This window comes from Salvelinus namaycush, chromosome 21, assembly GCF_016432855.1.
Source record: "Salvelinus namaycush isolate Seneca chromosome 21, SaNama_1.0, whole genome shotgun sequence".
Taxonomy (NCBI): domain Eukaryota; kingdom Metazoa; phylum Chordata; class Actinopteri; order Salmoniformes; family Salmonidae; genus Salvelinus; species Salvelinus namaycush.
Genome location: NC_052327.1, coordinates 14,155,463 through 14,182,717, shown reverse-complemented (window position 1 = coordinate 14,182,717; position 27,255 = coordinate 14,155,463). Strand labels below are relative to the sequence as shown.

Genomic DNA, 27,255 nt, shown 5'->3' with positions numbered 1-27,255 from the left:
AACAACAAGCAGTAGGGAAACATTTCACAACGGGTAACCTATGAGTATTTGAGGGTGAGAGATGAGCCAGACTGAAGTTTTGTGAATGGTGATTTCGCATTGCACAAAGTGGGTTTCAACAGTCAGGAGGGCCACAGGCTCGCACAGCAGTTTCTCAATCATGTCTCATGATCACCTCAAGAATATGTACACCAGCCTTAGACAGCTATTGGAGAATTTAAAAAGCTACAGTGTGAAAACGTAAATGCATCCAGTGCTTTACGCAGAACAGCGCATAAAAACCCAAAGGTTCTCACGAAACTCCTCGTTTTAAAACTCGTTGAGATATCCAAATTCCCTGGAGTGAAAGTGTAACATTTGACTTTAAATATCTAATACTAGATACTATTTGTATAGGCCTATTGCCAGGAGTAGCTCTCTTTTCCTCCTCTAAAACTGTATTGTGCTTGTCCTGTCATTGTACATAAAGAACAATATAATTGCGCCACCTAGTGGAAACTCTCGGGAGGGCACATCAAGGCACAGAAGAGAGGAGAGTTTTTGTTTTGTAGTTTTTTTTAAATTGTTGGATAATTGTTATGTTGGGTGCTAATCCCTACCTAAAGATGGAGATATATGGCAACCACAACATTGGGCCCATTTAACAATACACGAGATCTGCATTTAATTTGATATTAATATACAGTCCATATATATCTTTGTATTCATTTACATCTCACACAGTATAACCACACATCCTTTCACATATATTACCTGAGCAAGTATTCTTAACATATTGGCAATACTACAACAATCACAACAAGAGAGCAGGCAGACATTCAAAGTATCAGCAATATAAAAATATGGAAATATAAGAATTACATCTCTAAAATATAATTGTATGTACATTCCATTGTTGGTCTTTGGATGAAAATTGTGCGTCTGTTCCTCTGAACAGTTACATCCCTTGTTATTTTTCCTACTTCCACAACATGTTGACCAAATAAATACTACAAAAAACTAGATCAATAAATACAGTGAGAGTCTATGAAAAAAAGACTTTCCCTTTCCTAAGCTCGTCTCTACAGGCCGTGTCTGGCTGATACTGGAGGAGGGGAGTGGAGGAAGACTGGGGAGGAATAGAGAGAGGAATGAGTGGACCAGAGGCCTCTACGCGTTGTGGTAGCCATTCTTAGATGGATCCTTCCTGGGTTCTACGTTCTCGTAGATGGTGAGCGCAGCCGTGTTCTGGTAGATTAAATCCACGTTGGTTCCAGTTCTGGATCGGATGATGTCCATGGCACACTGGTTTAGGAACACATACTGCTCCTGTAAGACAATAACACAATGTACTACAATTAGGATGAAGCAAACTTGACCGTTCAGATGTCAAAACATTTTCACCTAGTGACCACATAAGCACCCGTAGCATAACTTCTGTAATAAACCCAGAAACATGCTGAAATGTAGACCAGTGTCGGCAGTGACTGACCTCTGTCTGCACCATGAGGGGCCGGTGCATGCGCAGGTCGTGGATGGTGCCGTACACGTCCACCATACTCTCCCTCTCTATCTGGAAGATCAGCCGGTCGATGGCTATGAAGGTGCCTGTACGGCCCACACCCGCACTGAGTGGAGAGAGAGAGAGACAGAGAGAGAGAGAGAGAGAGAGACAGAGAGACAGAGAGAGAGACAGAGAGAGAGAGACAGAGAGAGAGAGGAGAGAGAGAGACAGAAAGACAGAGAGAGAGAGAGAGCAAGAGAGAGAGAGAGAGAGAGAGAGAGAGAGAGAGAGAGAGAGAGAGAGAGAGAGAGAGAGTGAGCAAGAGGAAGAAAGAGGAGAGAGAGCAAGAGGGAGAGAAAGGAGAGAGAGAGGAGAGAGATCGAGAGAGCAAGAGGGAGAGAGAACTAATGTTAATTGACTTAAACGAATAATGCTTGAAGTTAACTAAGATACACACATTGTTTGTGTGTGTGTGTGTGTGTGTGTCTGTGTGTGTGTGTGTGTGTGTGTGTGTGTGTGTGTGTGTGTCTGTGTCTGTGTGTGTGTGTGTGTGTGTGTGTGTCTGTGTCTGTGTCTGTGTGTGTGTGTGTGTGTGTGTGTGTGTGTGTGTGTGTGTGTGTGTGTGTGTGTGTGTGTGTGTGTGTGTCTGTGTCTGTGTGTGTGTACCTGCAGTGGACGACGGTGGGGGAGTGGCGTGAGTACTGGTCCATGTGTTCTCGAACCAGGTGTCTGAAGTTGATGAGCAGCTCGGTGGTCTCGGGGACGCCGTGGTCTGGCCAAGCTGTGAAGTGGAAGTGACGTACTGAGCGTGTCTCAACCGTCTTCACCTGTCAGCCAATCACAAACACAGGGACACTTACCGATAAGCACTAAGGAATGCATGACATGTAATGAAGGACCCCTTGCAGGATCCGGTTAACAGAGTCGTAGTTGAATCAGAAGACATCTGCTAAAATTCCTTTCAAAAAACATTTGTACATTGACAGCTAGGCAAGTCAGTTAAGAACAAATTCTTATTTACAATGACGATCTACACCGGCCAGACCTGGACGACGCTGGGCCAATTGTGCGCCGCCCTATGGGACTCGCAATTACGGCTGGATGTGATACAGTCTGGAAATCAAACTAGGGACTGTAGTGACACCTCTAGCACGGAGATGCAGTGCCTTAGACTGCTGCGCCACTCGGGAATGAATGGAACGGAGTCGAACATGTGGTTTCCATATGTTTGATGTGTTTGATACCGTTCCATTCATTCCATTCCAGCCATAACAAGGAGCCTGTCCTCATATAGCTCTTCGCACCAGCCTCCTCTGTTATCACAGCAACTTACATTTTTTATGTCAAAGTCCCTGATGGTCCAGTCTTCTAGGGGGATCTCAGAGGTGGTTGTCACGGTGATATTCTCAAAGTGCTTGGTCTCAGATGGATAGTATTCCTCACATTTGACCTTAGCGGAGAGAGGTGGGTGGGTGAGAGACAGGTGTGCTGTTATGAATTGTGGTAGCTTAGTGTGAGGACATGTGGGTCAGGACTTCTTTCCATAGAGTTAGATAGAGGACTCATCTTTGTATCTGTGCCATTGAGGCGCCTGTGCCATTGAGGCTATCCCCATTTTAAAGTAGTACATTTTCTTCTTCTTTTGTGTTTGAAAAAAGCGCAACACTAATACTGGTGATTTACCTCTTCCTGCGAGTCCTAAACCAAATTGTGTGTGTCATTCATTTGTTGTGGTCACTAGATGATAGTGATATTGCTTAAAGCCATTTACTAACCATAGGCATCCCAATTTTGAAGAAGACGACAATGCTCTCCGTTTTTCATCTAGTTGTTCAGTACAGTTTCCATTTAATTGAACGTTCCACACATTTTTTTTCCGTACTGAAAGCAGCCCTTGATAATTGATGATTGCACAGGTGTGTGGGTTAGGCACTTAGTGAGAGAGAGGTGGACAGGTTAGCCTTTCGGACTGGTGGCCTGCCAGTGTTTGTTAGTGTAAATACTCTTGTTTGGGCATGCCTTTTGCAATTTCTGTGTAAATATTTTCATTTTGGTCACCGTCCTAGCTTGTGCTTGACGACTGGCGTCGTGACCGATCCGGCCCTGAAACTGGTAGTGTGCTGTCGTGTGTGTGTGTGTGTGTGTGTGTGTGTGTGTGTGTGTGTGTGTGTGTGTGTGTGTGTGTGTGTGTGTGTGTGTGTGTGTGTGTGTGTGTGTGTGTGTGTGTGTGTGTGTGTGTGTGTGTGTGTGTGTGTGTGTTAGATTTGTTTTTATTCAACCAGGAAATTCCCATTGAGACACCATACCTGTCCGAGAAGGCAGCAGCAGTCAGTACAACATTACAAAGTATAAAACGTACATTACAATCAACACAGCAACACGACATCGAGCCGATCTGAGCCCGATTTCCCAAAAGCATCTTAAGGCTCTGTTCATCATTAGAACCATAGGTTGTATATGAACACATACAGTACCAATGTAGTTGTCAGTTTAAGCTTCCTCACAAGATTATCCTTGTGAACTTTGTAGACAGCTTCTGGTCTAACTACAGTATATACCAACGTATTTGTAGGGTGACACCTTTTAAATGGATGTGCCCCCAGACGTGAAGGGGCTAACCTTCTCTGGCTGAGATCCGGCTATGGTGGAATGCCTGAATTACATTTTTGGTGCATTCAAGACTAGCTTGACACCATATAGAGAGGTCTACAGTGACTAAAAGGCAGTCTGGAGCGCTTCAACAACCTGAACCAGAGAAGGAGCATTGGAGTAGATGACTATATATTCTGCAGACAGACGCAGCTTGGCTGGTTACATCCCCTTTCCAATACACTAAATGTGTGTGCATGTGCACGCGTAAGCGTGTGTGTGTGTACTCACTCGTCCCTGTTCGTTACAGCGTGTCAGCATGACCAGAGTCTGGACATTCTTCTCCCAGATCATCCTCCAGAACTCGTTGACAGTGCCGGGCAAAGGACCCTGGGCCGCAATAAACTCCTTCCTGGAGTTGTAACCCTGGCAGTGGGAACATATTGACCCAGAACGTAAGCATCTACAACAAGCACTATCGAACTTTCGTACATATTTTAATTAAACTCTGTGTATCCTGGTAATGTGAGACGGATGTGATATAAGAGATGAAATACTTCTATAACCTGAAAATAAAGACTTATATCTGAGTGTTAATATAAGTTACTTGCAAAAGTATTCATCCCCCTTGGCATTTTTCCTATTTTGTTGCATTACAACCTGTAATTTAAATTGATTTTTATTTGGATTTCATGTAATGAACATACACAAAATAGGCCAAATTAGTGAAGTGAAATGAAAAAAATTACTTGTTTAGAAAAGATATATTTTCCAAAAAAAACGGAAAAGTGGTGCGTGCATATGTATTCATCCCCTTTGCTATGAAGCCCCTCAATAAGATCTGATGCAACCAATTACCTTCAGAAGTCACATAATTAGTTAAATAAAGTCCATCTGTGTGCAATCTAAGTGTCACATGATCTCAGTATATATACACCAGTTCCGAACAGCCCCAGAGTCTGCAACACCAATAAGCAAGGGGCACCACCAAGCAAGCAGCACCATGAAGACCAAGGAGCTCTCCAAACAGGTCACGGACAAAGTTATGGAGAAGTACAGATCAGGGTTGGGTTATAAAAAATATCAGAAACTTTGAACATTCCACGGAGCACCATTAAATCCATTATTAAAAAATGGAAAGAATTTGGCACCACAACAAACCTGCCAAGAGAGGGCCGCCCACCAAATCTCACGGACCAGGCAAGGAGGGCATTAATCAGAGAGGCAACAAAGAGACCAAAGATAACCCTGAAGGAGCTGCAAAGCTCCACACCGGAGATTGGAGTATCTGTCCATAGGACCACTTTAAGTACACTTAAAGTACATTCCACAGAGTTGGGCTTTACGGAAGAGTGGCCAGAAAAAAGTAATTGCTTAAAGAAAAAAATAAGCAAACTCGTTTGGTGTTCGCCAAAAGGCATGTGGGAGACTCCCCAAACATATGGAAGAAGGTACTCTGGTCAGATGAGACTAAAATTGAGCTTTTTGGCCATCAAGAAAAACGCTATGTCTGGCGCAAATCAACACTGCTCATCACCCCGAGAACCTCATCCCCACAGTGAAGCATGGTGGTGGAAGCATCATGATGTGGTGATGTTTTTCATCGGCAGGGACTGGGAAACTGGTCAGAATTTAAGGAATGATGGATGGCGCTAAATACAAGGAAATTCTTGAGGGAAACCTGTTTCACTCTTCCAGAGATTTGAGACTGGGACGGAGGTTCACCTTCCAGCAGGACAATGACCCGAAGCACACTGCTAAAGCACCACTCGAGTGGTTTAAGGGGAAACATTTAAATGTCTTGGAATGGTCTAGTCAAAGCTCAGACCTCAATCCAATTGAGAATCTGTGGTATGACTTAAAGATTGCTGTACACCAGCGGAACCCATCCAACTTGAAGGAGCTGAAGCAGTTTTGCCTTGAAGAATGGGCAAAAATCCCAGTGGCTAGGTGTGCCAAGCTTATAGAGACATACCCCAAGAGACTTGCAGCTGTAATTGCTGCAAAAGGTGGCTCGACAAAGTATTGACTTTGGGGGGGGGGGGGGGGTGAATACTTATGCACGCTCAAGTTTTCAGTTTTTTTGTGTTATTTCTTGTTTGTTTCACAATAAAAACATATTTTGCATCTTAAAAGTGGTAGGAATGTTGTGTAAATCAAATGATACAAACCCCCCAAAAAATCTATTTAAATTCCAGGTTGTAAGGCAACGAAATAGGAAAAATGCCAAGGGGGTGATTACTTTTGCAAGCCACTGTATCTAGCTATATCGATCCTGCTTTGTGAAATAAGCCCAGAGCAGAGCTGAATCAGAGAGGGTCAGAGAAAGCTGATTATGATAGCGGTGATGATGATGGGTCAGTACGCACCGGGATGTAGTTAGAATTGATGTAGTCGTCAAATGGACTTCCATGGATGGACAGTTTCACTCTAGAGGAATCATCTGGGATGTGGGAAAGAGGAGCAATGAGGATTGATAGAACTGAAAGAGAATTCCTGTCACTATGCCCAGAGACAAAGCATCATGCGCCCAACCACTCTAGTGTAAATGCTTGCTTGAATAAACAGCTAAGCTATTGAATAAACAAAGGAGTTAGTCTGTATGGAAATGAAGATGGAGGATAAGCTATGGTAGCTATGGTAAGCAGTGGCAGGGGGACAGGGGTCGTTGTTATGGAGACAGGGGTCAGGGGTCATGGTTGACTCACAGGGAAGCACATTGTTGTAGCGGTTCTTAGACTTGTTCTCCATGGCCAAAGCGCTGGTTTTTGCTTGGGCTGTTCCCACTAGCTTCAGGTCCTAGAGGGAGAGGGAGACATTAGGCAACCAGGAACGAGTTGCTTACAAAGAAACACATGCATATTTACAGAATACAGAACATCAACTGATGCCCGATGGAACATCCAAAATATGTGTATGAACGAATAAATAGATTTATATTTTACCTCAAACTCCTCAGCGAAACCACAGTTGGAGTCTGCTCTCTGCTTCTTGTAATAAGCCTCATAGTCCTCCACCCTCACAACAACGGTTCTGCTAATAGAGACACAGGAGACAAGCATTAACACAAATACGAGTGACACCAAGAAACGGTGTGCAACTCTACATGTTGCATCATTCAATGTGTCAAGTTGTTAAGATGGCGCCGAAGAAGATGGCTGACATTTTACATGCCTGTAACCAATTGTGCTATTTCGTAAATTTTTTTGCGTTGTTTGTAACTTATTTTTTTCAATTATTTTGTAGATAATGTTGCTGCTGCCATCTCCTATAACGGAAAATAACTTCTGGACATCAGAAATGGGATTACTCGCCACGAACTGGAAGAAGCTTTTCGAGAAAGTTATACTGCTCTCCTGAGAACAGGCCCAGATCCCCGTCATTTGCGTGAAGAAAAGACATAGGAAAAGAGGGCGCAGACTTTTGAGAATCCGTAGGCGAGCGAGTAAACTCCCACTGCCATCAATTCTACTTGCTAACATGCAATCATAGGAAAAAAACGATTACGATTATACTACCAACAGGACATTAAGAACTGTAATATCTTATGTTTCAACGAGGTTTGGCTGAACAACGACATGGATAATATAGAACTGGAGAGATTTTCCATGCACCGGCAGAACAGCGAAGCCATGTCTGGTAAGACGAGGAGTGGTGGTGTGTGTCTTTTTGTATTAACAGCTGGTGCGCAATATCTAATATTATAGAAGTCTCAAGTTATTATTCACCTGAGGAAGAGTACCTTATGATAAACTGTAGACCACACTATCTACCAAGAGAGTTCTCATCTGTATTATTCGTAGCCGTCTATTTACCACCACAGACTGATGCTGGCACTAAGACCGCACTCAACTAACTCTATCAGGCCATAAGCAAACAAGAAAATGCTCACCCAGAAGCGGTGCTCCTAGTGGCCGGGGACATTAATGCAGGCAAACTTAAATCAGTTTTACCATATTTTTACCAGCATGTCACATGTGCAACCAGAGGAAAGAAAAACTCTATACCACCTTTACTCCACACACAGACATGCATACAAAGCTCTCCCCCACCCTCTATTTGGAAAATCTGACCATAATTCTATCCTCCTTATTCCTGCTTGCAAGCAAAAACTAAAGCAGGAAGTACCAGTGACTCGCTCAATACGAAAGTGGTCAGATGACGCAGATGCTACGCTACAGGACTGTTTTCCTAGCACAGACTGGAATATGTTCCGGGATTTATCAAATGGCATTGAGGAGTATACCACCTCAGTCATCGGCTTCATCAATAAGTGCATCGACAACGTCGTCCCAACAGTGACCGTACGTACATATCCCAACCAGAAGCCATGGATTACAGGCAACATCCGCATCGAGCTTAAGGCTAGAGCTGCCGCTTTCAAGGAGCGGTACACTAATCAGGATGCCTATAAGAAATCCCGCTTTGCCCTCAGACGAACCATCAAACAAGCAAAGCGTCAATACAGGATAAAAATGTTATCCTACTACACCGGCTCTGACGCTCGTCGGATGTGGCAGGGCTTGAAAACTATTTCAGACTACAAAGGGATACCCAGACGCGGGCTGCCCAGTGACGCGAGCCTACCAGACGAGCTAAATGACTTTTATGCTCGCTTCAAGGCAAGCAACACTAAAGCATGCACGAGAGCACCAGCTGTTCTGGATGACAGTGTTTGATAACGCTCTCGGTAGCCGATGAGAGCAAGACCTTTAAACAGGTCAACATTCACAAAGGCGCGGGGCCAGATGGATTACCAGGACGTGTAATCAAAATCAGACTGAGTCTCTAATAACTACATGTTTCAAGCAGACCACCATAGTCTCTGATCCCAAGGAAGGGAAGGTAACCTGCCTAAATGATTACAGCGCCGTATCACTCACATCGGTAGCCATGAAGTGCTTTGAAAGGCTGGTCATGGCTCACATCTACAGCATCCTCCCGGATACCCTAGACCCACTCCAATTCGCATACTGCCCCAATAGATCCACAGATGACGCAATCTCAAACGCACTCCACACTGCCCTTTTCCACCTGGAAAAAAGGAACACCTATGTGAGAATGCTGTTCATTGACTACAGCTCAGCGTTCAACACCAACGAAGCTCATCACTAAGCTAAGGACCCTGGGACTAAACACATCCCTCTGCAACTGGATCCTGGACTTCCTGATGGGCCACCCCCAGGTGGTAAGGGTAGGCAACAACACATCTGCCACGCTGATCCTCAACCCTGGTCCCCTCAGGGGTGTGTACCTGTCCTGTACTCCCTGTTCTCCCACGACTGAGTGGCCAAACACGACTCCAACACCATCATTAAGTTTGCTGACAACACTACAGTGGCGGGCCTGATCACTGACAACGAGACAGCCTATAGGGACAACAACCTCTCCCTCAATGTGAGTAAGACAAAGGAGCTGATCGTGGACTACAGGAAAAGGAGGGCCGAACATGCCCCCAATAACATCAACGGGGCTGTAGTGGAGCAGGTTGAGAGTTTCAAGTTCCTTGGTGTCCACATCACCAACGATCTATCATGGTCCAAACACACCAAGACAGTCGTGAAGAGGGCACAACAACACCTTTTCCCCCTCAGAAGACTGAAAAGACTTGGCATGGGTCCCCAGATCCTAAAAAAGTTTTACAGCTGCACCATCGAGAGCATCCTGACCGGTTGCATCACCTCCTGGTATGGCAACTGCTCGGCATCTGACCATAAGGCGCTACAGAGGATAGTGCGTACGGGCCAGTACATCACTGGGGCCAAGCTTCCTGCAATCCAGGACCTATATAATAGGCGGTGTCAGAGGACAGCCCATAACATTGTCAGAGACTCCAGTCACCCAAGTCATAGACTGTTTTCTCTGCTACCACACGGCAAGCGGTACTGGAGCACCAAGTCTAGGACTAAAAGGCTCCTTAACAGCTTCTACCCCCAAGCCATAAGACTGCTGAACAATTAATTAAATGGCCACCGGACTATTACATTGACACCCCCCCCCCCCCCCCCCCCCCTCCATTTGTTTTGTACACTGCTGCCACTCGCTGCTATTATCTATGCATAGTCACTTCACCCCTACCTACATGTGCAAATGACCTCTAACCTGTACCCCCGCACACTACCCCTGTATATAGCCTCGCTATTGTTATGTTATTGTGTTCCTTTTTATTATTTTTTACTTTTGTTTATTTGGTAAATATTTTCTTCACTCTTCTTGAACTGCACTGTTGGTTAAGGGCTTGTAAGTAAGCATTTCACGATAAGGTCTACACTTGTTGCAATCGGCGCACGTGACAAATACTGATTTGAAGTCTCCTAATAGGTTACCATAAGAGTCGATACTCACACTTTAGCTCTGGGAAAAAATGCATTCAATTTCAAACTGAGATGGATCAGAAACAAGTGAAGGATCATCACAATAACCTCATAGAGTGAATCTGGATGTCTGAAGAGTCCTTCTTGTTTTGTCTGTAAAAACAAAGGCATACAAAAATCATATGACCATCCAAAAGAGTTTCAAAAACTCATCGAAATTATCGAGTGATGATGAACACGATGATGAAGATCCTGTATGGATCAGTTGGTAGAGCATGGCGCTTGCAACACCAGGATTGTGGGTTCGACTCCCGAGGCCACCCATAAGTCAAATGTATGTGTGCATGACATTAAGTCGCTTTGAATAAAAGAGTCTGCTAAATGGCATATATTACGATGACGATCTCTCACCTCCTCCAGTAGATGATGAAGCCGGCAGTAATGATGACGAGGATGGCAAAAACTCCAAGCGTTGCCCCGACAGCCACACTGGTGACCACTACATAAGAATGACCAAAGAGAACGCCTTGTGAACGCAATATATTACGAAGACATCCATCGTGCCTTTTATCATTGTAAGACTTGCTAGAAGGACTCATAACAGCTCATAGCTGTGGTTTAAACAGTTAACACAGTGTAAAAGTGCAATAGCTACCTGGGTCCTGAGGGAGGTACAATGAATTTGAGTTAAACAGAGTTATCACGACGAGTGACGAACCGACGTTCAGAAGCCCATTCTGCTCTACCACCATTTCAGTGAATAAAACAATGGCATAACTGTGAAGACAAAAGAAAAATGTAAAACATTTGACATTTTAGCTCATAGTTTACATCAGTAGTTGATTAACGCAAGCTGAATTGTAGTTCCATCCCTTCCACTCATCACACATATTGCCTGTGTTGTGTTCATACCTGTACTCTCGTTTGGCCTTCAGTTGGCCATTGGTATAGCCCTTCCATGAGGTTTTATCCCCTATGTAAATGTCAATGTTTCCTGCACGTTTCCTCCTCCGGCTGTTGTTAATGTTGTCTTTGACCGTAGCCAGGTATGCAGTAGTAGAGCCTGCTTCCCAGTCCTGATAAGTCTTCACTAAGTACTGCGACGAGTTAGACTGATCTACATCTGCAAGTAAAACACTGCACACATGAGTACGGTAAAGATCACCAATTAAGAAAATGTAGTCAAATTGTTTGGACAAAGACACAAAATATTTTGAGATAAATCATCGTGAAGATGTTGACTCAGAATTCTCTCAGTTAAAGTAATCCAAGTCTATACTTGCATGTCTTTTTTATACCCAAAACCAAAACTGGCCAATCTACAAATCAATCATAAACCAATCTTAACCAATAGGAGAATGAAGGGGACCCACTGTTGATGTCTGAGGTCACCAACACGCCGTAGTGTTTGATTGGTCCATTGGTGCTGTCCAGGAGGCTGGGAGTCAGCTGTACAGAGAAGGAGTTGTGATCCTTCGCTGTGACACTGACTAGGGACTCAACGTCAGCTGGGATAGAAGGGACTGGAGAAATGGAAGAGAGGAGGAAGAAATGGGACATAAATTCTTACAGTATTTCTACTTACATCCTGAAAGCATTGTGTTCACGAGCTTACATATTACTTCAATACAGATGTAGGATCTTCATTTGATCACCCTCTTGCCGGAGAACTTTCCTGCAATGCAGAACATTTTAAACTTGAAGTATACACTGAGTATACAAAACATGCTCTGTCCATGACATAGACTGAACAGGTGAATCCAGGGGAAAGCTATGACCCCTTATTGATGTCACTTGTTAAATCCACTTTAATCCGTGTAGATGAAGCAGAGGAGACAGGATTTAAGGATTTCTAGCTAGCTTTTTGGATTTCTAAGCCTTGAAACAAATGAGACATGGATTGTGTATGTGTTCCATTCAGAGGGTGAATAGGCAAGACAAAAGATTGAAGTGCCTTTGAACGGAGTATGGTAGTAGGTGCCATGCGCAGCAGTTTGTGTCAAGAACTGCAATGCTGCTGGGTTATTCACACGCAACAGTTTCCCGTGTGTGTCAAAAATGGTCAATGGACATCCAGCCAACTTGACACAACTGTGGGAAGCATTAGAGTCAACATGGGCCAGCATCCCTGTGGAACACGTTGGATACCTTGTAGAGTCCATTACCTGACAAAAATGTTCATTCATTATAATCTACACAATTCACATTTCCTGTTGCTGCAGGATTATTTTCCGTCCGTAGAAAACTGGCTCAAATTTAAGATCCTACATCTGTACATGGGCAACACATATTGTCTAGGTAAAGAAAATCCACGTACAACACATAACGTTTTTAATATTGTCAATGTAATTGTGTGAAAAGCATACTGTACATTTTCAAATTGTGAGGGTAGTTAAGTTGTTCAATCATATTCCATCAAATTTGCGCCTACATTGTAATTGAACTATGTTTCTGTCACATACCAGTAATGCCAGTCTTGCAGGTGAGGCTTTGGACGGTGCTGGTTTTCCCACAGCCCAGAGTGGTCACGGTCAGGGTGTAGTCTGTATAGTGCTTCAGGTCAGGGACTGTGTGACCACAGGCTGGGTTACAGTCACCAATTGTCTTATTGTGTACCTAAACCAATCAATCAATCAGTCAATCAATAATTGTTTATTTATATTTAGAATATTTACTGTACTGTTTGAGAAATGCATTGTGTAGCCGCACCTGGCCCTGAGGCAGTTGGATGGTTTCCTTAGCAGTGATCTGAAAGCCCTGGTGCAGTCCTTTGGGTTTGGTCCAGGACAGATTCAGCTTGGCGTTGGGGTCATTAGGAGAGGCACACTTCAAGTTGGACACAGGGCTGGCATCTATGGCACAGTGAGGGAGAGAAAGAGGTTCCCAGATTTCAGTTGTGATTTTATTACCAGAAAATGTGCAGACCATGGCTGAAAAATACGATTTAAAAGAGATCAAAACTTAGTTCAAAAATGACATATAAAATAGTATCCCTATCTGGATCAGTGTCTGTAGATGCTAGTAACGGTAGTACATCCTTTATCAATCCCTATATGCACTCTTAACGCATCCCACACTGGTGGTACCGTATGGTAGTCTACATGTGAAAACATGCTATGATCTTACTGGTGCAGCTGGAGGTTGAGACTGGAGCTCCCTCTGTTCCGTCATCTGTCTGTGTTGTTACGGTGAAGTTATACGGACTCCCAGGGACCAATCCATTGACGGGCAGGTTTTCCATAGCTGTGGTTCTATTACTGATGATTAACCCAGTGGAGTTGGTCCAGGTCACTCTGTAGCTGTAGCCTGGTTTGTGACCTACAGGCTTTGACCAGGTCAATGTTAGGTTCACCTCGGCTGTCACTGCACTCAGTGACTGGACACTCTCTGGTCCTTGGGAATTCAATCAAAGACGGCATAGAGGTGGTTAGTAGAACAATAATTATGAACACAGAAAGCAAATGTCTCGGGGGTTGTGTTTGGGTGCTTGTGTTTCGGAAATGATCGTGCGTGTGCGCATGCTCGCGTGTGTATGTGCGTGTGCGTGTTGACACTCACTGGTTGTGACCAAACTGCTCCAGACCTCCTCACTGTGGAAGCCTAGCACTCCCACTGTAACCACAGACATATTGTAGGGTGTTCCAGAGGACAGGCTGGGCAGTGTTTGACTTGTGTTTGTAGTAGTGACCGTCTTGTTGTCTAGCTGCGTCGACAGGTACTTCACCAGGTAACTGAAGGTGGTGTTGGCCATCAGAGGAGCTTCACCCCACTCCACAGTGACGGAACTAGTAGTCTTCTCCAAGATCACGATGGGCCCAGGCGGGTTGGGTTCTGAGAGAGACAATTGACAGCAATTTATATTGAGTTGTAAAAAACATCCGTGAATTGAATGTCCTTGCAAGTATCTTGAAAGCTAACTCTGGACTCGTGCGAAATAAACATTGTTCTTCGTCTTAGCTACAACAAATGAATGAACTCGAACAGACAGAGGAGGCATGCTACTGTAAGTAGAACTCTGCCCCCCCCCCCGGCTCCTCCCTTATACTCACGAGTTGCTGTAGTTACAGGTCCTGATGTTTCATTGAAGGGACCACTGATAGTGGTCACCACGGCTGTGTACTCTCTCCCAGCTGACAGGTATCTGAAGGTGTGTGTCTGCTGGTTGGAGTTCAGCCATATGGGGGTAAAGACCTGGTCAGTGCTGTTCAGATGGACCACATACTGCCCCACATTCCCTGGTGGTGCCGCCCAGCTCACCACCATGGTATTGGTGCTACCGTTGTTGGAGATGGATGGCTGGACAGACTCAGGCTCTGGTAGAGGAACAGAGATGGGGGTGAGGTTAGAAAGGAGGAGGGGGAGGGGAGAACGAGGGAAGATACAAAGGGATATAGATTCTAGAAAAACTTAACATTATGACTGTAACTACTACTCCCTGGAAGAGGGAAATGAGATACAACACAACTATGGGGAGTCTGACAAGGCCAATGAAATCTGCGCCTTGCTGGAAGCCCCACCTTCCACAGGTGAGAACCCTGAGGCCCGGATTCATTCCTTTAATTCAGTACCTCTCTTTACCTAGCCGAGAACCGTTTCCCACCTTTAGGGAACAGTAGTTATAGCCAAACGGTACAACATAACTATGGAGAACTAAAATCCCGCCCCAAGCCGCCTCCAACGGATACCACCCCGCAAGATGCGGTAGTCTGGGTATTGCGCACATTGCGCGCTGCCTATCAACCCTTTAATAACACCCAAGACAATGCCAGACGCCTGGTGGAGTGGGTGAGTACACCGCTAGGTAACCCTTGCGCCTTGCTACTATATGCCAGGGAGATAGCTTCCACAATTGAGTGGGAGAGATGCTGTTTAGAAAGCACCCTGCCGCAAGCTGGATTAGCAAAACAGACAAAAAGTTGGTCACCGGAAATCCTGGGTCCGCCCAAGGTACGTGTGTAAAGCTCATACTGGAAAGAGGGCATGTAACCTCTGTTGCTCTTCCGAAGCAAAAGCAGGAGGCGGAAAGGGAAATACCTCGAACGCTAAGGACAAAACCATGACTCTCGGGGCAAAGGCCGCATTCAGACGTAACGTCACCTTTGAGTTGCCAGGGGTGAAATGAGTACAGGAAGGGTGTATGGATAATGTGTAAACCCCAACGCGTTTAGCCGAGGCCAAAGCCATGAGCAAGGATGTCTTGTAGGAGAAGATCTTCAGATCCACAGACTCCAGTGGGTCAAAGGGGGACTAACACAGAGCATCCAAAACCAAAGCTAAATCCCAAGTGGGCGCAATAGGTTTGGAGACCTGTCGGAACCGCACCGCCAGGGGATGAGCCTCTGGACCAGCGCTATCAATTCCCACATGACCCGCTGAAATAGTACACTTTCAAAGTGGAGAATGAAGCACCCTGCTCAAAAAGCTCCAGTAGGAACAATAGAAAGGTCCTCCAGAGAACTCTGAAAAGGAACAATAGAAAGGACCTCCAGAGAACTCTGAAAAGGAACAATAGAAAGGTCCTCCAGAGAACTCTGAAAAGGAACAATAGAAAGGACCTCCAGAGAACTCTGAAAAGGAACAATAGAAAGGACCTCCAGAGAACTCTGAAAAGGAACAATAGAAAGGCCCTCCAGAGAACTCTGAAAAGGAACAATAGAAAGGACCTCCAGAGAACTCTGAAAAGGAACAATAGAAAGGCCCTCCAGAGAACTCTGAAAAGGAACAATAGAAAGGACCTCCAGAGAACTCTGAAAAGGAACAATAGAAAGGACCTCCAGAGAACTCTGAAAAGGAACAATAGAAAGGCTCTCCAGAGAACTCTGAAAAGGAACAATAGAAAGGACCTCCAGAGAACTCTGAAAAGGAACAATAGAAAGGCCCTCCAGAGAACTCTGAAAAGGAACAATAGAAAGGCCCTCCAGAGAACTGAAAAGGAACAATAGAAAGGCCCTCCAGAGAACTCTGAAAAGGAACAATTCCTTTATTTTGGCACCAAAGCTCAAACGCCTGTCACTTATACGCATGCAGCCCTCTCGTGGATGGCACCCTTGTGGACTGAATAGTAGCAATCAAGTTCAGAGGTAAACCTCTAGCCGTCAGATTGGACCTCTCTGGGGCCAAGCCCAGAGGTATAGCCTCCACTCCTGGGTGTAGCCTCCACTCCTGAGAGAGAGGGCCACACCTGGATAAAAGATCTGCACCAGAGTTGATTCAACCGGGGTTATGTATCGCTCGATACGAGAGCATGTGCCCGACAAAAGCAGGGGAGAGCGCCTGAGCACCAGATACACCGTTAGGAGCTCCAGGTAACTGATATGCAGTGCGCTCCACACCACTGTCCATACCCCCGAATCGAGTTGCCTTCATACAGCGCCCCTGCCCCCTTTTGTGGGCTACAACTCAGCCCATGGGAGCCCCTAACAATAGCAGAGGGTCCCACCACTGGGCCAGGGCCAATAGGCCTGACAGGGACGCCCGAAGCGACCGGCTTAAGCCGCGAGATGCGTCCAGGTGATTGGCTAGCACTCAGCGCTGGAAGGGCCGCATCGACAATAGCCCCAGGAGAATGACTTCCATCCCAGAAGCCATTGTCTCCAGTAAGCACAGACGAAATTAGGCTCAGCAGAGCTGGAACCCGAACACCTTAAGTGGGGATAGCTAGTTAAAGACCCATAAATGGAATGAGCTGAGATGGAGTGAGACAGCTGTTTTTTCTGGTTTCTTATGAAGCCTAGAGACTGAATACGGGACAGTAGCATGGATGTGTGTAACACTGCTTGCTCCCTAGACTCTGCTGCCACCAGCCAATCGGCTCTAATAGCCGGCGGCTCGTGAGAATTCATAATTTGTCGAATCTGAGGTGCTTGCTGAGGACACGTAGAACTAGAATGAGACGCAAAGTCCCATCCCTTTCCTCTCTCAAAACGGCCACTGAGGCCTGGGAAACAGTCGACGTGAGGATGCTGCAGAAGCGTGGGGGATGCACGACAAATTGTACCCCCGACGTCACTGCTCGATTGATCCAGGGTGACACCGCGCATGAGCGTCACTACTCTACCGACCAGCCATAGGTACTGGCGAAAAAGCACCTTGTCACCTAGCTGGGAATGGGACAGGCTGCTCTGAAAAACAGGCCCCTTCTGTGGTAACAGACATGGGCGATTCGTATATTGAATATAATTCCCAGGAATGAAAAGCGTTTAGCTGGAGACAGACAGCTCATTTCGGGGTTCATACGAACCGGATAATAGCATGGTCGTGTACAACCCTTTTTGTTCCCTCGACTCCGCTACCAACAACTACTTACGGGCACAGGGGGCTCCGGCAATGGCTGAAGGGGCACTGTTGTCACAGTAATGTTTTTATGGAGGGGCTACTTTTTTTAAGTAATAAAAAATATTTCTAAGATAGTTTTCAATACTCTGGCACCATCCCCTTGCGAGGATAACAGCACTGAGCATATTTCTAAAATGTTTAATGAGATTGGAGAACACATTGGGAGGAATCTTAGACCGTTCCTCCATACAGAATCTTTACAGGTCCTTGATATTCTTCGGTTCAATTCAAACCACAGGTTTTCAATAGGGTTCATGTCCGGAAACTGCAAAATGTTGATTTTGTTGTCAATTAACCATTTCTTTGTGGATTTTGATGTGGGCTTGGGGTTATTGTCTTGCTGAAAGATCCACTTACGGCCAAGTTTCAGCTTTCTGGCAAAGGCAACCAGGTATTTAGCTAAAATGTTCTGTTACTTGGTAGAGTACGTGATGCCGTTGACATTAACAAGGGCCCCAGGGCCAGTGGAAGCAAAACCTGCCAATAACATCAAAGATACACCACCATATTTTACAGTAGGTATGAGGTTATTTTCTGTATATACATCCTCCTTTCGAGGACAAACCCACCACTGGTGTGCGTGGCCAAAGAGCTCTTTTTTCATCTCCTCTGACCATAGCACCGGTTCCAAACCAAATGCCAATGCCGTTTACATTTGTTGCTTGCTCTCTTGTCTGGCAACCCCTCCAAATAGCCTTTTGTAATGGAGGTGGTGTCTAATTGTAGATTTGGAGACTTGGAGACCCAAAGATGTGACCAAGTTCTGTAATTCTCCAACTTTGGCCCTTAGATTTTTCTTTGCCTCCCAAACCATCTTCCTCACTGTGCATAAGGACAAGATAGACTTGTGTCCAATACCAGTCGTGTTTTTCACTGTTCCAGTGGTTTTAAACTAATTAATTGTTGCCCTAATAGTGGTAAGTGGTACATATATATATATTTTTTGCGATTTTCTTGTACCCATTGCCTGATTTATGAAGGTCAACAACCACTTGTCCTTTTCATTTGTGAGCCGTTTGCCTTTTCCTATGGATGACAAGGGGATTTTACATGCGTATTACCTAATTTTTATACCCCAGTGAAACAGGAAGCCATGCAGATTTAATGTAGTTTGATTTGATTTATTAGAATATTTATGTAATGAACACGATGGGAGACAGAGAGCTGGTTTCAAGCGAAGGGCGCAGCAGGTGTTTATTGTAAAGGACCACAGGGGGAGGCAGGTAGCTGGGTTCAGGGGCAGGCAGACGGTCATACACAGGGGGTCCAAAAAGGCAACAGTACAGGCAGGGAAAAGGCTAGTAACGTCATCCAGGAGATCAGGTAATAGGCTAAAGTATAGGCAGGGAATATGCATCGTTAGTGAGGCAGGCAAAGACTATCAGACACAGGAGGAGTAAATTGCAGGAAAAGCAGCGCTCCGAATAGAAGTGTGTCACAAAACAAACAATACCACACAATGATGGGGTGCAAAGAACTGAACTAAAGAGTGTGTGATAATGACATACAGGTGTGTGAACAGGTGATCAGAATTCAGGTGATTGGGATCTGGAGAATGAGCTGCGTTCAGGGGATCTATGTGTTTGAGAGTGTGAGCTGGAAAGTGGGCTGGAGAGTGAGCTGCGTTCAGGTGATCTTTGTGTATGAGAGTGTGAGTTGGAAGCAGACATTACAATTTAGGGTTGCCAATAATTGACACCCATCTTTTTGAGAAATAAAAATATTACTTTCTCTAAGCAATTGTATTAGTATAAAATAATATAATTTCAATTTCCCTCGCATCTCTCGCAAGGCAATCAAACAAGCTAAGTGCCAGTATAGAGACAAAGTAGAGTCGCAATTCAACAGCTCAGACACAAGAGGTATGTGGCAGGGTCTACAGTCAATCACGGATTACAAAAAGAAAACCAGCCCCGTCGCGGACCAGGATGTCTTGCTCCCAGACAGACTAAATAACTTTTTTGCTCGCTTTGAGGACAATACAGTGCCACTGACACGGCCCGCTACCAAAACCTGCGGGCTCTCCTTCACTGCAGCCGAGGTGAGTAAAACATTTAAACGTGTTAACCCTCGCAAGGCTGCAGGCCCAGACGGCATTCCCAGCCGCATCCTCAGAGCATGCGCAGACCAGCTGGCTGGTGTGTTTAAGGACATATTCAATCAATCCTTATCCCAGTCTGCTGTTCCCACATGCTTCAAGAGGGCCACCATTGTTCCTGTTCCCAAGAAAGCTAAGGTAACTGAGCTAAACGACTACCGCCCCGTAGCACTCACTTCCGTCATCATGAAGTGCTTTGAGAGACTAGTCAAGGACCATATCACCTCCACCCTACCGGACACCCTAGACCCACTCCAATTTGCTTACCGACCCAATAGGTCCACAGACGACGCAATCGCAACCACACTGCACACTGCCCTAACCCATCTGGACAAGAGGAATACCTATGTGAGAATGCTGTTCATCGACTACAGCTCAGCATTTAACACCATAGTACCCTCCAAACTCGTCATCAAGCTCGAGACCCTGGGTCTCGACCCCGCCCTGTGCAACTGGGTCCTGGACTTCCTGACGGGCCGCCCCCAGGTGGTGAGGGTAGGTAACAACATCTCCACCCCGCTGATCCTCAACACTGGGGCCCCACAAGGGTGCGTTCTGAGCCCTCTCCTGTACTCCCTGTTCACCCACGACTGCGTGGCCATGCACGCCTCCAACTCAATCATCAAGTTTGCGGATGACACTACAGTGGTAGGCTTGATTACCAACAACGACGAGACGGCCTACAGGGAGGAGGTGAGGGCCCTCGGAGTGTGGTGTCAGGAAAATAACCTCACACTCAACGTCAACAAAACAAAGGAGATGATTGTGGACTTCAGGAAACAGCAGAGGGAGCACCCCCCTATCCACATCGACGGGACAGTAGTGGAGAAGGTGGAAAGTTTTAAGTTCCTCGGTGTACACATCACGGACAAACTGAATTGGTCCACCCACACAGACAGTGTTGTGAAGAAGGCGCAGCAGCGCCTCTTCAACCTCAGGAGGCTGAAGAAATTCGGCTTGTCACCAAAAGCACTCACAAACTTCTACAGATGCACAATCGAGAGCATCCTGTCGGGCTGTATCACCGCCTGGTACGGCAACTGCTCCGCCCACAACCGTAAGGCTCTCCAGAGGCTAGTGAGGTCTGCACAACGCATCACCGGGGGCAAACTACCTGCCCTCCAGGACACCTACACCACCCGATGTCACAGGAAGGCCACAAAGATCATCAAGGACAACAACCACCCAAGCCACTGCCTGTTCACCCCGCTATCATCCAGAAGGCGAGGTCAGTACAGGTGCATCAAAGCAGGGACCGAGAGACTGAAAAACAGCTTCTATCTCAAGGCCATCAGACTGTTAAACAGCCACCACTAACATTTAGCGGCCGCTGCCAACATACTGACTCAACTCCAGCCACTTTAATAATGGGAATTGATGGGAATTATGTAAAAATGTACCACTAGCCACTTTAAACAATGCCACTTAATATAATGTTTACATACCCTACATTACTCATCTCATATGTATATGTATATACTGTACTCTATATCATCTACTGCATCTTGCCATCTTTATGTAATACATGTATCACTAGCCACTTTAAACTATGCCACTTTATGTTTACATACCCTACATTACTCATCTCATATGTATATACTGTACTCTATACCATCTACTGCATCTTGCCTATGCCGTTCTGTACCATCACTCATTCATATATCTTTATGTACATATTCTTTATCCCTTTACACTTGTGTGTATAAGGTAGTAGTTGTGGAATTGTTAGGTTAGATTACTTGTTGGTTATTACTGCATTGTCGGAACTAGAAGCACAAGCATTTCGCTACACTCGCATTAACATCTGCTAACCATGTGTATGTGACAAATACAATTTGATTTGATTTGATCTCTTTGAGCATACAATATAGCTCAGTATTATTATTTATTTTATACTTTTTTGCTCATCTTTATCAAGGGCGCCAATTATTTTTGACCTGACTGTAGGTGAAAAGAAAGCAGGTCTCACCTGTGTACTGAAAGATTGAGACGGTGCCTCCCTCTATACCGTCCTGTGCCTTGACGGAAACACGGAAGGTGCAATTGGTTCCTGGTGTGAGTTCTGGAATGACGGCTTCCTCTCCTGTCACTGTGTGGTTTGTGGGAGTAGACACGCACCCCTCGGTCTGGATACGGTATGTGTAACCACTCTGGTACTGAGGTGGCTTGGTCCAGGTCAGACGTACACCAGTTGCGTTTACTGTAGGCGCCAACAACCCACTAATGGGATATGGTCCTGGAAACAAAGGGTCTTAGGTTTGAATTGAGTAATACAAAGAGGGGGAATACTGTTCAACATATGCTGGTCCCAAATGTGTACTCTTACTAACACCAAATTAGAAAGATAAATAACTCTTAAAATGAAACTGAGAATTGTTATTGCCATGGGAACATACTTGTGTAATAGAACACTTTCACAGGGGTTGCCATGGTGCCGTCCTCTGTGAGCGTTGTCACGGTAAAGGTGTAGTTGCTCCCCGACTGTAGTCCGGTGACAATTCTTTTGGTGTTGTTGACAGTGACTGAGATGAAAAGGGACCCGTTGGGGTAGGTTACCTCCACCTTGAAGGAGTAGCCATCTTTGTTCTCCGGCTGATTCCAGACTAGAGTCACATCGGTAGGGGTGATTCCTGCCTCTGTCAACCCGCTCACAGAGTGGGGCCCTGGAACAAACGAACAACAAAGATCATTTGTGTGTGCGTACATGCGAGTGTGTGTAACGGACATCACGCTGCTTGCTTAGCGAGTTCCACTTCCTCCTGATTCGTCTCACATGAGTCTCTAACCCTGGACATCTGCCTTGCTAGCACACGCGACCGCCCTCCTGAAGCGTCTTACCCGTTGGCGCCACCAAAAAGCTAGCTATTCGGCGGGGCAAGTGGGGACACTTTAGGCTGAGGAGTGCGTTTCACACATCCCCATGTGCTGCAGGTGCATGCATGTGTAGATGCAGTGTAAATGTGTGTGTTCAGTAGTCACTCACTGGTATAGTTGGCTGTCGTCACCGCTGTGCTCTGGTAGTCCAACGGCCCTACGGTTACCACAGTGATGTTGTAGAGTGTTCCAGACTGGAGGTTCTCCAGGAGGATCCAGTTGTGTTCTGTCAGGTTATGCTGGCCCAGGTAGAACACAGAGAACCGGTACTGACCCAGGTTCATGTCCAGGGGCCGGGCCCAGCTGATGTTGATGGAACCAGTGGTCTGGTCCTCCACCATCTGGGTTCCGGGAGGGTTGGGATCTGGGAACAAACCAGGGAGACTTTAGTTATGCAGGATATTGCAGGTGGAGTGACAAAGGCATGTGATGACATTAGAGAACAATCCATTCTAGATTATGAGCATGTCTCTGTAATTGTACATGCTCTTCAGACAAATATGTAATTATCTTTACAGCAGCAACGAAACAAATGGAATACAGCTGGAAAGTTGGACTTTATTAAAGCATTGACTGACTTACACGTTGCATTTGTAACATTCAGTGATGCCTCAGTGAGCGGTCCACTGTTGGTGACCACTCTGACAACATAGACTTTCCCTGGTTTCAGGTTTTGGAACACTAATTCTAGAGAGTCATTGGAAATGGTGTGGCTGTTTTCCATCACGTTGTCGTTGTAGATTGTGACGGTGTAGGAGTCCACCTGTCCCACAGGGGCATCCCAGGTCACATTCATTGTGGTGGTTGTTCCTGTTGTGGCGATGTTCGTCACCACCCCAGGTTCTAAATGGTATATACAACAAAAAAATTACATTAAAGGCCTAGTGCATTCAAAAACTTGATTTCCCTGTGTTTTATATATATTTCCACACTGAGGTTGGAATAATACTGTGATATTGTGAAGATTATGATAATGCCCTTTTTGTGTAAGAGCTGTTTGAAAATACCGCCAGAAAAATCTGCCTGTTTTTGTGAGATGTAGTTTTGGCCTACCTGGTGACATCACCAGGTGGTAAATTAGTTAATAGACCAATAAGAAAGACAGTTCCAAACCTCTGTTTTCCCCTCCCCACTCAGACCACTCCCAGACAGTCCTAGCAAAATTCTTGCTTGAGAACTTGCTCTTTGCTTAGAGGCAATTTTTGTAAATTTTTTACAATTTTGACCATTTTGAAACAGTCAGCATAAGGTACTTAATTGTTACCCAGAAATGATTTGATATTGAGATAAAAACAGCTGCATTGGACCTTTAACATTTCACATTTTAGACTAGAGATATATAGATCTTAAAAGTCTGGTAAATGTTTATTATGTAAATGAGTCTTTAATTTGGTTTAGGTGTGAAATATGCATTGTCAGCCGTCTTAGATTAAATCAACTTTGCTATGTAAAAAAGGGAAAGTGAGTGAGAAAGAGATGGGGGGGGGGGTCTTTTGAACCGTACTTGTGTAGCTAGACGTCTCTACTGAGTCAGACTTAACCCCCTGGACGACCGTCACCACAGAGAAGGTGTAACTGTCCCCAGGCTGGAGATGGGTGAAGGTGTAGCTCTCGACCGTGGTTGACACATTCGCAACCATAGAACCCCTCTTGGAGACGGTCACCAGATAGGAGTAGGTGGGTTTGTGGTCGTCCTGTTGGGACCAGGAAAGCTTGATAGCGGTTGTGTTCAGATCCTCGACCACGAGGTTACTGACCGCCTTGGGCTCTGAACGGCAAAGAGGCGAGATATTGTATTAATATGATCCATAACACAGGATCATTTAGCAGACGGTGTTATAAACCCCTTAACTACACAAGAGTAACTGCAGTTTGCATTACTCTTGGATTAATCTACAAATACCTTTGGAAGTTTAGAATACTAGCTTACTTGTGTAGCTGAACGTGTGTTCTGAAATTCCGTCGCTTCCCGCTGCTGCTACTGTTGTAACAGTGAAGGTATAGCCAGTCCCAGGTTCTAGGCCAGGGACGTCCGCGAAGCTTGTATTGACTGTTTTCTCTCCAACAGGGCCTGTAGCGTTGCTGTACTGGACTCTGTAGGAGTAGTAGGACTTAACATCCACAGGGTCAGTCCACCGTAGCTTCACTGAGGAGGTGGACAACGGGCTCGCTGTGAGGCTCACCACTGGTTTTGGCACTAGGAGAAAAAAATAAACCTTAATCGATGATCTTACTAGGATATGAAATTTGGTAAGGCATTTAACCTGATGTATTTCAAAGAATATATAATATAAATAATAGCCATTTAGCAGATGCTTTTATCCAAAGCGACTTACAGTCGTGCGTGCGTATATTTTATGTATGGGTGGCTCCGGGAATCTAACCCACAACGCTAGCAGTGCAAGCGCCATGCTCTACCAACTGATCCATACAGGACCATGCATCAACCGTGCATAGTATTAGAAAGAACTCAGAAGACTTCTGCAACATTTTCACATTGTCAAAAATGTCACCCCAAGCACACTATATAGTTGTTACAAGTGTACGTACAAGTATATCCAGATGTATTAACAGGGGCGCTTCCCAGATCCTGTGGTCCCACGGTTATCACTGTGATGGTGTAGAGCGTTCCAGAGGACAAAGAGAGCAGGTTATGTCTGAGACTAGAGGTAGACTGGCCGCTTGCTCCAGTCCCAGTGGAATGGTAGCTAATGTTATAGGAGATGCCCGGCGCACCAGTCATTAGACCAGGAGTTTTCCATTGGACAGAGAGGGAGCTGGTTGTCCTCTCTGTAATGTTGAGGGGTCCAGGTGGGTTGGGTACTGTAGTGGAGAAATAAGAGATGTTAGTAAAGTTGCAAACACAAATCCACATTCACACAAACACACACAAAGTACATTTGCTTTTCTTTCAGGACAAACACAGAGAGAACCTTCTCACACTCTCTCATACAAACTCTCAGAAACTACAAACTACTACGAAGCCTTCAGAACCTCTACAGTAAATGCATAGTATAGCCACCATTGGCCATGACTTACCAGTGGCTAACTGGCCCGTAGCAGACTGGTTACGGAATTGTCCAGCTACAGCAGTCACTGTGACCTCATAGACCCTCCCTGACTGTAGCCCAGTGAAGCTGGCCATTGTGGTCTGTGTGGTTTGGCTGGATGTATAGTTTAAAGCAGAATTAGAGATGTTCACATTGTATTGGTCCACGCTCCCTCCAGGCAAGGTCCAGGTTACATTCAGCTGACTGGTCCCTGATCCCGTAGCCACAATGTTCCCAGGTTGTTTAGGGTCTGTCATGACACAATCGAAAAGGTTTCATTTCAATGACGGAAATATAGACAGTATAGAAAAGACAAACATCCAAGGGGCCTCATTTAAAAACCGTGAATACGTCCAAAATATACCCCAAAATGTGCGTGCACCAGTTTTCATGCAAAAGTTGGCATTCATAAAAATGTCACTTCACGTGAGAATGTGCTCACCTCCCTGCAAACTTTAGACCATGTGTACGCACATTTGCGAGTTGTTGAAATATTGTATTGCAAACTGGCAAGTAAGTATTTTGTGCAAATGGAGTATGATGAAAAGCTTATAAAAAAACTGGAAAACATATAAACAAGAATTCAGCCAGTTGTGAGCGAAAATCTTTTCTCAAATTTTTCTAATATAAAATAACTAGACATACGAATCTTTTTCCGGTTTTATTTTCATAACCATTGCAGAATAAATTCCAGTTTTATTTTCATAACCATTGCAGAATAAATTCCGGTTTTATTTTCATAACCATTGCAGAATAAATTCCGGTTTTATTTTCATAACCATTGCAGAATAAATTCCAGTTTTATTTTCATAACCATTGCAGAATAAATTCCGGTTTTATTTTCATAACCATTGCAGAATAAATTCCGGTTTTATTTTCATAACCATTGCAGAATATATTCCGGTTTCTGGCCGTGATGGGTTCATATTCCCGAAGAAGCTATACAACAAAGTACCATGAGCAGCTCTCATTTAATTGGGCCTAGTAGTCTAGTAAATAGATAGGTAATATGTATTTCAAGTTTTGCAATCCCATAGGCAGCATAGTTTAAAATATAGAGTCACATTTTACAGGTGAACCGTTTATATTTTACATTGAAGAAGGCCTGCGTACAGTGCATTTGGAAAGTATTCAGACCCCTTGACTTTTTCCACATTTTGTTACATTACAGCCTTATTATTAAATGGATTCAATTGTCCCCCCCCCCCCAATCTACACACAATACCCCATAATGACAAAGTGAAAACAGGTTGAGAGTTTCTCCCATTGTTCTCTGCAGATCCACTCAAGCTCTGTCAGGTTGGATGGGGAGCGTCACTGCACAGCTATGTTCAGGTCTCTCCAGAAATGTTCGATCGAGTTCAAGTCTGGCCTCTGGCTGGGCCACTCAAGGACATTCAGACAGTTGTCTTGGCCACTCCTGTGTTGTCTTGGCTGTGTGCTTAGGGTCGTTGTCCTGTTGGAAGGTGAACCTTCGCCCCAGTCTGAGGTCCTGAGCGCTCTGGAGTAGGT

The 27,255-nt window shown here is 45.1% G+C and overlaps 1 protein-coding gene across 1 annotated transcript; it reads right to left on the bottom strand.

The window, feature by feature from the left end:
• Positions 1-1,136: 1,136 nt before the first annotated feature.
• On the bottom strand, positions 1,137-25,838 carry LOC120066575 (receptor-type tyrosine-protein phosphatase eta-like). Its single transcript, XM_039018001.1, has 26 exons — positions 25,733-25,838; positions 25,244-25,516; positions 24,624-24,890; positions 24,198-24,461; positions 23,276-23,536; positions 22,803-23,057; positions 22,216-22,482; positions 21,789-22,055; positions 14,436-14,699; positions 13,945-14,217; positions 13,513-13,779; positions 13,096-13,238; positions 12,849-13,002; positions 11,760-11,909; positions 11,299-11,509; positions 11,042-11,163; positions 10,798-10,885; positions 10,495-10,539; positions 7,018-7,105; positions 6,781-6,871; positions 6,442-6,515; positions 4,364-4,498; positions 2,817-2,933; positions 2,150-2,310; positions 1,472-1,607; positions 1,137-1,308 (listed from the first exon to the last, which is right to left on the bottom strand). Exons 1-26 carry the CDS (start codon positions 25,836-25,838, stop codon positions 1,150-1,152), a joined length of 4,638 nt encoding a protein of 1,545 aa, XP_038873929.1. The 3' UTR covers positions 1,137-1,149.
• Positions 25,839-27,255: the final 1,417 nt, after the last annotated feature.